At 38.9% G+C, this 12,085-nt stretch overlaps 1 protein-coding gene across 6 annotated transcripts in view; it reads right to left on the minus strand.

Moving 5' to 3' along the window:
- Nucleotides 1–12,085, minus strand: part of dennd1a (DENN domain containing 1A) — a 267,700-nt gene that overhangs the window by 38,241 nt on the left and 217,374 nt on the right. For 4 of the 6 annotated variants that reach the window (XM_088940719.1, XM_088940717.1, XM_088940722.1 and 1 more), the window contains one exon: nucleotides 5,758–5,817. The exons of the other annotated variants lie outside the window; for them this stretch is intronic. In XM_088940719.1, the coding sequence (XP_088796845.1) occupies nucleotides 5,758–5,817 (60 nt within the window). The remainder of the gene's footprint in view (nucleotides 1–5,757; nucleotides 5,818–12,085) is intronic. 6 annotated transcript variants of the gene reach the window in all.

The raw sequence follows: 12,085 nt of genomic DNA on the forward strand, positions 1-12,085 counted from the left end.
TGATCAGCTGCAGAAGAGCATAAAAGATCCTTTGTTCCCTGTATATCTGCATACCTGAAGGGACACACAATTCTATACCTAATTTACCTAATTCTATGACATTTGCTATAACATTAAATAAATATTTAGTCAACATAACTATGATTTCACATGCTAAAGAAATTCCTGGGTAAGGGCTAGCAAAAGAAAGGTTGCTTTATGAGTCATCTCAACAAACCAGCAAAACTGACAGCAAAACACCAAAGTGCAGGGCTCTATAGTAATTAGTCCCCACAGAAATCTGCAGCAAAACTTCTTAAATTCTACAAGGACCCATTGTTTTTCTGCAATGAACTTATCAAAGTCTAAAGCAAGGGCCTTTTCTTATGAAAAAAACTATTGCAAAATGCAAGACAATATCAATTCAAATATTTGGTTATTATTTCATTGAGGTTAACACATTCCCAAAACACTGAATAAGCATTATTTGGCATGCTGTAAAAAGGCATGCAAGGGTATCCAAAGGTGGACAGTGACTCTTCAATTTCCTGTTCAAAGCGCACATCAAATTTGAATGGGAAACAGGGCCTCTCCTTTGGAAATGCAGACGAACAATGAAGCAGAGGAGTTTTAAATTCCTACACTCAGACCTCGTACAGTAAAAACGCTCCTGAATGCTTCTTATGGTGGATTGTGATGTGCTGAAAACACATTACTAGCCTGGAGACAATAGATAAGAACTAATAAGTTTCATTTTTTTCCTTCTGTATTTCATTAGTAAGCATGAGAAGCTAATGTCACCTTTTCTTCTGAAAAGGATTCGCTCAGGGAGGACTGACCAAAGAGATGTAAGGAATGGTCACACCACTTTTTTTTTTTACTGTTTTCAACTGAGATACAGTTATTAAAACATTCTGCTAATAAGGCATGTACTAGGCAGTACTAACACTCAACAAGCCACTCCTGTAATAAAATACTAATATATGGCATTTATTTAGTTATTAAACACTGCACTGACAAGGAATTATTTACTTAACACATTTTATCCATTCTTTTCAACGCTTCTGGTACGGAACTTTTAAAAGCCTTTTAATTAACTCCAAAATCACATTAAATTCCCTGGATTCCATTTTATTCCCCACTTTGACCGGTGATTTTTTTTCTTTAAAAGGAAATATCCTTTTTCTTTTCCATTTTTCCCACTTGCTTCGCTTGCGCTCTTTCCGATTCAAAAGAGCAGAGCTGTTTTTACCAATAGTTTTTTTAATTCTGTGTGATGCAGCGCCACTACCCTGCCCTCGAGGTATGTTATCTTAGTCAGAGCTGAGGGGAGATAAAAGTCGAAAATAAAGGAGACAAGCTACTGTGCCTCTGTCATTGTCGTGTGCGGATGATCTACACGGCCGTAGCTCGTATTCTAACCCAGCCAGACCTCTGAAGCACGAAGACCGTTTATAGGCTGTCATGAAATCATCAAACAGTGAACGAAATGTAAAAATCTCAGATTTTCAAAACAGATAAACTCTGAAAGGAGGACAGTTTCTACCGCTGCGGAATCGCTCAAACTAAGGGCAACTGAAAAGTTGATATTTTATAAGCCAATAAGCCGACATTGTGATAGTTAAGGAGCCCAGAGACAGAGAGGACATACTAGTGTGGTGTTATGGGTTCCCCTGTGTTCATGAATGTACCAGCAGTGGTACTGGGAAAGGAGAGTGCCCACTGAGGAATGCGACAGGAGGGGCTTGGGCCTGCACAAGTCACACAGTGCCCGTGGCAGAGAGAGGGGACTCCTGGGACGGAGGGGTCCCCCTGTGAGTGGATGGAGGTCAGGCAAAGTGGGGTCCCTCGCTTTTGCGGAAAGATCCCTCCCACTGCACTGGGGGACAATAAAGGGGTCGGCTTCCTTTTTTAGGGGAGTGTGGGAACATGTCTCCTTTCTTCCATACTCACTCATTCTCCTCTGGTCTACATTCAGTACATCTGCTTGTGTACCCGGCTCCAACGCAGTATTTTCGGAAAACAAAGAACTTGGTATATGAAACAATATTTTACCAGCTAACCTGTGACATACGTGCGACAGATTAATAATTCTGACATATTTTGCTTTTGAGGGAGGTAAACGCTGTGACAATGCGGTGCCCGTTAGAAACTGTGATGAGTCACAGCGCACCCTCACTTTAGCTGTGCCTCACCCTCCTGAACAATCTCTCCTCAAGAGCTGAATGACTCACCCGCTGCCAAAAGTCCTACAGCGAAAAGCCCTGAAGCCTCTGTGACAGCTGGAACCTTCTGGTACAGTAGATGATCTTTCCATTTGTTATTTTAATTCTTTTGTTCTTGGCTTTGGCCTCTGGGAAGGCATTGCCGAAGATTCTCTGCTAAGGGGACATACTGCATTGCATTAGATACCTGACTTGTGATCTGTCTGAAAGCTTACCATCTGCAAAAGGACTAAACTGTTTGAAGAAAATGAAATCCTTTTCTGGCTTGTAGTTCTTTCCCTTGTTGGATCAGCCAGGCTGTTGCAGTCTTAACATTATCTCCCACTAAGAACTACTTGTATAGAGGAACAAGAAGAACATCGTGTTCCTGTTGACGAACTGATTTTACAGTATGTGCATATGCATGCAATATGAATGCAAGCACGGGCCCATCGACCCAGACGAGACATCTGGAAACTGTTTGTAAAGAACATATCCCACTGAATATCTCATCTGAAGAATGCTTCAGAACTTTGAAGCAGTTCCCAACTCGGGTTTTGGAGGGTTACAAAATCTTGCAGATTTTATACTGTAGGTCTCTTTAAGCCAGTGGCATCGGAAGAGCTTAGAAACTCTGTGAAACTGCTCCAGATAAGACAATAATTAGCTGAAGCCGATCATTAAGAGCTGTGCAGGTCTGTGGCCCTCCAGCAGGGGGCAGTGGCAGCCCTGCTCTGTTATATTCTTGAAAGCACCATAAGGAGGATACTTCTTTGAATAATAATGAGGCCACAATTTCATTTGCATGGCAGTAAAATTTTTATTCTTCTCATTAATTCGTACTAACTTCAAAAGTACTATGCTTCATAGCAAACTATTCTGAAATTCGTTCTTTGGTATTGCTATTTTCAGGAGTGACCTCTAAGCCTCTTTATGAGTGACACACAAATATTTAACAAAATGATGGACAACCCCTGAAGAACAGTAAGACATAAACAACACATGGCGTTCAGGACTCACACACAGGGACTCACACATTGTCCATTTATTGGCATTCAACAAGCTTGACTGTTTGTACTTTGAAAGTTTCAATGCCTTCCATCGGTATTTTGTGTTCTTAAAAAGAAATCTCAACATTAGGTCTCAGTTTCACAACTTAGTGACAGATTCTGATATATTTGCTGAAGCACTCAAGTCATGCACAGCAAGCTGTGTGATATCTGGCCAGCAGAAATCCCAAAACATACAGGGGAGCGTTGTGAAGGCAGACAAAAGAACAGTGAAACTCCAAATATTAAGCCCCAGTAAGAACAAAATGGTGACTCACACCCATGTAAAACAACACACAATCTGAGCCTCAGGTGTTACAAAGCAATCACAGAACAGCTGATACCTTGTTTTTATGAAACAGCCAGATGCCATTTGATCCTATGGACTGATCCTTGGGTCAATTTACATCTACTGTAGATGACCACAAAGGCCTCATCTCATTTATAACCATTATTAAGAATCCATAATAATCTGTCACACAGTCAGATTTTAATATGTTAAGTCCACACCAGAATTCACATTCTCCTGAAGCTGTCTATGGTGCATACTTTTGAAGACTAGTTCCATCAGACTAGTCAGAAAATCTCATAATATAAAAAAAGCATTTTTTAAATCTTTGGAAAGTCACATGTAAAAAGTATTCTTAATCCATTCATTGTCTGAAACAGTAACACAGTAAGTAGTCTTACTGATATGTCTAAGCACTTTTTTGTTTCAAACGGAATGTCTCAATATAACAATAATGGTAATCGGACAATAGTTTCATTTTACTGTAATTTGAAATTAAATAACTATTTTATTAATTTATGCAGGATGAATACAGAGCTGTATTATGGTTTAACAAAACTAGTTAATATATGTCAAAGACCTGCAGATTGTTTTTTAAGCAATTTGTGAAACATCAATGTCTGACTGAATTATAATACAAAAAATATTTCTGGTGCACGCAGAACATTTAAAAACGTTTTGTTCAGACACAGAAACCATGAAATAGAATTTTATCAAATAAAAAGCACCATGAATGGGCATTAACCACATATCTTGCTCCAAAGGATATTTAGGAAGAGTGTTATGGACACAAGAGATGAAACTTAACCCTCTGAGTCTCAACATGAAACCATGTAAGTGAAGTAAACAAGGGAGAGACATGTTTTCATTAAACGTGAATGGTGTGTGAAGGTACCAAACTGCTTTTCCTGTATACAGTGCAAAATAATTTATACTTGTAAATGAAAAATATTGTTTTAATCCACAACATCATCCATTGCACTCAGAAAGGTAACCTATAGGTGAAAAGTTTGCTTTTCAAAATTATAATGACCAGAAAAACATTTAAACCTAAACTACTGAAATTAAATACGGTAGTCTCCCTGCTGACCTGGCAGTAAAACTAACTTGTTGTATATGCTGCAAAAACATTTTTTTATATAACCCATTTATTCTTATGGTGTTTTATTAGCCTCTCCTGATGTTTTCCAGGGGTTTCTCCCACCAGCAAGAATCAGTTTTTTTCCCGGATTTAACAATTAAATGTTTGACAATTTGAAGCAATTAGTGCAAAAATTAAACTAATGTGCAGTCAAACATGTTCAGTTCCTTAATGTATAGTACTGATACAAAACTGACATCCACGCCCAAAACACGAGTGTAATCTAACATGCTGCCTACCTACAGGGAAAGCCTGTGTTTTTCAGTGACAAAAGTGACAAAAACGTCTTAATAGAATCACATACGGAACCTCTTATTCCAAGATATTTTCCTTTTTGTTCTTTGTTGGTCTAACCCACGTAATCCAGTGAAAATGACGAGGTAACAATATAATGCTGGCTCAATACAAACACTTCCAAAACACGGCTCAGCGTGCTTATCTGCACGTGGCTGTGAAGTAAAAGGTGCAGTTCACTTGTTAGACTGTTAGGTCTTAGCGAAGGCTCCACTGTTTTGCATTGTTGAGCTCCAGAAACACCAGAGCTGTTTCTCACCTGTAAGGATATTTTCTAAATCTCCATGCTAATGTCACTGAGAGGCCCTGATAACCTTCTTGTTACCACCCCTATTCCACAGAGTGCAGTGAATTTTACCCGCCGGTTTGCTCTGAGGTCAAAGACTTGAAAACCTACAGTAACACTAGCAGCAATATCATTTTGACAGATGTCTCATTTTTGTTTAACGTGGACCAAGCTTCTCAACTTTAAAGCACTCTTGTAACATTTTTTTTTTCATTCACTTTCATATGGAGGCTCCGAACGTTCCCTTATCATGGGTGTTTTTCGCTCGAGAAGCATTAAAATAGTTCAGAGGCAGAATGAAACGAAAGCTGTGAATTTCATTTCATTGTTTTTTTTTTTAATACGGACGACGGGCTATGATCTTTCAGAGGGGAAAGCGGGAGCAACAGAGTTTCGAGAGAAGATCCCGAAGGCGCCACCACAAGAACAAGTTTTAATAAGCACTCGCAAGAGGCCGTGCAGGCTAGGCGGCCATTGTTAGTAGTGAGAGCGAGGAGGTGAAACTCATTACTCACGGGCCTGGCGGAGCGCTGGAGCTTGGGTGGGGGGGGCCTGGGTGGGCGGATTCTCTCAGGCTGTATCAAAGGGGAAACTGAGACATCAGAACCGAACAAACACGAAATGGGAGGCAACAGTGGAGCTCCGAAGGAAACGGAAAAAAAAAGAAAAACAAAACAGACACACAAATGCCAGACTGCAAAACGAAAAAAAAAAAAAACCAAGAACAACAAAGTTAATCAGCGACAAAGCTGATAGTTTTCAGAGCGGCAAACTGCTACCATTCTACATTCCCTAGATACACCAGTATTCTCGCTATCTGTCTCAAGTGGGTATTTTTCTGAACAAAATTAATTGCTATCCGTTTCTGACTCAGTCTAGTGTCTGCTATAAATCATCGCCCTCTCCCTTTATTTCTGCATTCTGAAACTTCCAAAAAATAGGAACAAATAATAACAGGGGGGAAACTACTAAATAATTATGGGCACGGTTATAACTGATAATGCTAACATCCAGTTAAGAGCATGCTGTTCTGAGCTAAACTGATTTTTACTTTCCATACAGGGGGCAGAAAGACAAGAAGACTGGCCAGGGGAAAGGAGTGATGCTATTAACTGCTACCATTAACGCACAAATCCTGACACAGGATGTAATATCAGTGCTTTGTGCACATGTGGGTGAGGATCTCCTGCCGAAAACAGGAAGTGCTTGGGTTTGGGAACTAAAGAGTAGAAATGGACCTTTTTTTCTTTGTTGCCCACTAAAAAAACAAAATATATGTGTAGATATCAATACCTTTAAGTGCACATACCCTAATAGGAATTTACAGTTGCCATTTGCAAGAAGTTTTTTCATCACAAAGTATCCCAGAACTATTTCCATACAGCATGGGGACCCCAGCAGTGGCAGAACCCCTCTGGATGATGCAGAACAGCCAATATAGCCAAGCTGTCCCCCCTCAGAGCTGGTCAAGTGGAGAAGTACTGAAGCACACTGCTGTAATCAAGGCCAAAAAAACACTTCCTGAGGTACCTCGCAGTTACGATCATATCAGTGGATGAACAACCTGTTACACTGTACAATGACAGGACCTACAAGCTATTGATAGGTTTGCTGGCACTATGGGGTTTAGTGTTCCTGACACTGTGCAACGCTGCAAAGTGCACACAGACTTACCTCCCCCTGGGGTTTATTCATAATGACATGTTACAGTGTGTACCTCATGTAAACAAAGTTTTAACTAGGCGGACACTAAACCCACAGTTCTGACAAACCTTGATGGCTTGCAGGTGCTGCGATTGCACAGTGTAACAGGTTGTTCATACACTGATACAATCGCTGCCATCTTGGGGATTTTTCCCCCCTGGTGGCAGTAATGCGCTTCTGTAGATAAGAGAGAAATTAGTTAAAGAATTAAACAAAGGGGAAACTTTTCAGGAGGACTGTGCAACCCCACAATGAAGTTTAGCCAGGACAGCAGGGTTAACACCGGTAGTTTTAAATAACTGCCATGGCGTCTGTGATGACGAAGAGGTCAGGACCTCCTGCAGCACCATCTTCTAGGACCATCCTGGTTTCTTTATGGCAAGCGGACGATAACGTGAAGGATTTGGGAGGTTTACAACTGAAGAAAAAAATGCCAGATTTATTTTTTACAAATCCCCGACTGTTGTGCTTTTAATTAATGAAATAACATCAAATTCCCCAAATATGAATAAGGCTTAAAAAATGTTTGGCAGGATCTGTGACCATCTTCAGGGATTTAAGTGCAATCGATGTTGGGGCTAAGGCAATTAAAAAGAAAAGCAATTAAACAGTAACAATAAACCAAGCTTTGCTATTACTAGTAAAAATTTTGAGGTTCAGGTCCAAGCATTTTCCCTTTTTTGTTAATTAATTCCTGCCTGATAATGCTTTTCTATTTGTTTTTCCTCTCTCCTGTATAAGGCACTGTGTGATCTGGCTCTCTATTATCATAAGGAGTTTCTGCAGGAGCATATTCCAGGTCTTAGCCTAAGAAACACTGATTCATCCAAGATCCAGCCTCGTGGGTTCACTAAGTTTATTTAGGTGGGGTGTCCCCAAACTGGTGGTGGAGGGGACTTCCCCTTTCCTGTAAAGTTGAGTGTCCAGAAAAGCGCGATACATGTATAAGTGAGAGAAATTATTATTATTTGCTTTGCTTCTATTGTATGATGTGTGCGCTACAGTGCTTTGAGTTTTTTTAAAAAAACTTCAATGACATTTCCTAAATGAAATTATTTTATGACTAGTACAATACCGACAATTCAATTCAAAAGTATTTACGGTAGATTGTAAAAAGGCAATGTCTTTAACAATCTCTGAGAGATACACTGAGAGAACATGCACACTCTACACACAAAGTGCCCCAATTTGGAACCAAAGCAGGGACCCAACTGTGTACAACACCACCTTGCTTCCCAAACATTTCACTGAAACTTAATTTTTAAATTTCAATTCAGCCAAGAAAAAAAAACTATACAGTATAATAATTAGATCCATAAACCACTTATGATGTCCTATGAGCAATGACCAGAAACATTTTGTGAGATATTTTGTTCCCTAGAAGAGGTAATTCTGTGGCCATGAGGAAGCCCTAATTACGAGCAGTGGGAGTAAGGCAAGGCTTCAGGAGAAGCCTCTAATAAAACTTTTAATTGCAAAGTTAAATTCCCTGCCTTTTCCGTTTTGAAGCTACATGTTGTCTTAGTACAGGCAGTGGAGAGAAAAATGGAAACAATAATTAATAGGGCAATGGGGTCACCAGGTGCAGACAGTATGACCAGTATGCACTCTGGCATAGAGTCTACCAGAGTCCGGAATTCTGCAGGAGGGATACAGCACATTCTTCCACAAGAAACTTAATCTATTTAACGGGGATTGACGGAGAATGAAAACACTGTTTCCTGCCTTATTCCATAATATCCCACAAATGCTCTGCTGAGAATATAGATCAGTAAGAATGACAGCCTTTAAAATGCAAAACGTATTAGCCTATAGTATATAATCCAGATTTTCAACAAGCTACCGGCTCATTATCGATGGATTGGTATTGAGAACAATCTGCACATTTAAAACAAAGAGAAAGGCAAGGAATCCCATCTTGCAATTACAGTATTTAGTTATAGTTTTAAATTATATTTAACAACATTGTCCTTTACATTTTCTAAAAGTGTTCCATATGCCAAACAATACTAGTAATTTACCATTAATCTGTAAATTTGTATGAATTTTGAAAACGCATCCAAAAATGGAAGGTGTTTGACATGCACAGACCTAATGATCTTTACCTTATTTGAAAAAGGTTCCAAATTGTCAGACTAAAATTAAGATTTAAAATCACTTTACTAAGATCACTTTATAAGCCCTATACAATCTCTTGCATTAGGAATTTGTCTTTTCACATACCCCAGCTTGCTCTCCATGAGACACACAGACAGGGAGAAGCTTGGGGTCAGATCGCAGGGTCAGCCATTGTACGGCGCCCCTGGAGCAGCTGGGGTTAAGGGCCTTGCTCAGGGGCCCAACAGAGTAGGATTCCTCTGCCGGCCGCGGAATTTGAACCAGCAACCTTCCAGCCACATGTGCATATCCTTAGCCACAGAGCTACCGCTCCGGTATAATATATAATATATTTATATATTACATAAATATACACACCATATAAATGTGTAAACAATGTACTAAATCTTCATTTTAAACAGAAATTAAATCTACAATGTCTGCAATGTTTCAATGCAGAAATATTGGAAAGAAAAGGCATTATGCTCAATTAATACATACATATACTGTATAACTGTAGGAATAAGACAGGAAGGGTACTGAAAAACAGTTAATTTACAAAATAATTGACAGATGACATGTATCTTTAGAGAAGTTAAATCCTCTCTAATCCAGGACTCACTCTAGTGATGATAATACTAGGCCAATTAAAGAAGATAAAATGACTTAAAGAGGAAACAATTTTAACTGCCTCAGAATTCATTTAGCAGTTTGAGGATGTGCCTAGCCAGGAGTCTACACACTACTCCAATCTAAAATAGAGGGAAAGCAGGAGCAGGAACCTAAGAGCCTCTAACATCTTTAAGTTGGTAGGGGGTCTACTCATGGAACAAAGGACTACGGTTCACAATAATTTCCAGACCACTGTGACAATTTGACTTTTTAAATAGCTTTAACAAGCATGAAACTACCCTGTAAGTCCAATCCAATTCCTTCCAATTGTGTTGATTAACCTTAATGGAAAAAGCCACACACATTTACTCATAAGAAACAGAAAGTAAATTATCCCCTGGACGGACAGAAAAGAGGATAAAATGGGCTAAACGTCTGGAGCCAGCAGGTGTTTTTAAACTGCTTTTGACATTCATTTTTTAGTTATAATTCTGTAGTGTCTTAAGATGAATAATAATGTATTTCTTGACTTGCATATTTCCATAGAACACTACACTACGTTTTCTTATAAAAATTTTAAAAATTACATTAATTCTTGTCAGTGGTGTTTTTGCCCTAAGGCATAAAGAGTAACAGAGATAACAAAAAAGGGATGGGTTTAGTACAGCTGTATAATCCAATATATTGCTTATGCCTAGGATACAAATACATATCACAAGATTAATGGGAGATTTTATGGGAATAAAAAAAGATTTAAAAAAACTCAGAGAGGATGGTATTGGTATCTTTACTAGCCTGAGAAACATGAAGGTTAGAAATCGCAAGAGAGCTGTTGCTCTAATAATTAGGACGTTCTATTATTGTTGCTGATACAGACCACAAAACATGTCCTCAGGAGCTCTCTTTTAATTGTAGAGGGATCGGCTTCCACTGGTAGCCTACTCGATGTGAAAGAGACACTATATAAAAAACACACTTAGAGAAGAAAGTATAGAGGGGACTTGGGGTAATATTATTACACTCAGGGACACAGAATGTGGCTGGAGGATGCTGTTCAATTACAAAACGTTGATATACAGTACATGCTTCCACTCCAGCGTCATGATGTTAGACTATTGAGGCACAAGACACGACAGGAAATCAAGCACATGTAACATCCCTAAATATTAACACACACATACATCATTACATATTTACCTTTTTCTCAAGTCTTTTTCTCAAGTACTGTATTTTTTTCAAGCTCAGTGTTTCCCACTTTGCATCACTTAATGTGAAGAGCAAAAGAGGTATTAACTGTATGTTCACACAGACAAAACTGCATCATTTATATCAAGGTATTCCTTTAGTTATGTGAAAATGGTACAATGCATAATTGTATGCATTGAGCTCATGTTCTCATAACAAATCACTATGTTACAAAAGTAATTCTGCTCTGAAATCTGTGTATCTGTTCAATACACAGCTACTGGACAAAAAAGGCTCTTTTGTAAGCCCTGGGTTTTATTAAAAGTCCACCGTAACAGGTATCACCAGATAATCACCAGGGTTTACTTTATGAGTTTTTCTTATTTATATCATTGCTTCATATGCCAGTTTTACAAGACACTGTGCGCATGACTGTATTGTGCTCAACTATTACCGCAGGAATACAAAATGAATCTTTTACAAAATGTAGATGACCATCTAGACTATAATGTAACAAAAACGTACAAAAATCCCTATTTATTGAGGTGTAAAATAAGGTGACAGAATTGTTTTCCCTTATCATTCCAGGGCGAAAAGATAAGCCCTCTTTTAAAGAGCTTTAAAATAAAAAAAAGTGTAATTGTTACACATTTTACACAAATTGCGATGTGTAAAAAAAGGGTTTGGGATGATATAGGATCAAAATTCGATGCCGTGTACCTCACATAGGGAGGTTACACAGATGTAAACTTCACACTGCAGCCAAATATATGTGCATACATATGCTGAGGATTTTGGGGATGGATTTCCTGCAGAATTACGCTATTCTAAAGAAGGCCCAGGGGGTTTCGAGATAAAACTGTGCATGGCGTTTAGGACAACTACAGTGAGCAGACTGCGCATCATCTGTCTCAGTATTGCTTACAACAGGTTTGACAAACAAACTCCGGCAAAGGGTTACGGATTTAACAGACTGATCACACAGCCCCTGTAAGGACATCTTCCCTGCATCAATCAAAATTACTCAACACTGAACTTATCTCATTACAATATCTCAGCGAAAGGCCGAAAAAACAGCAAGAATACTGTAGATCTGCTCTTGCTTCCTTGCTGCTACGGCTCTGTGTTATTATATTGGTTAAATTTATGCCACCCCAGCTTATCTACACAATAACCTACCATTACTCCTAGTCAAAGTTTAGAAAAAAAAAAGGTGACTGAAAAACAGCCTTAGTGTGCCCCATT

Source organism: Atractosteus spatula, chromosome 23 (assembly GCF_055471065.1).
Source record: "Atractosteus spatula isolate fAtrSpa1 chromosome 23, fAtrSpa1.hap1, whole genome shotgun sequence".
Classification (NCBI taxonomy): domain Eukaryota; kingdom Metazoa; phylum Chordata; class Actinopteri; order Semionotiformes; family Lepisosteidae; genus Atractosteus; species Atractosteus spatula.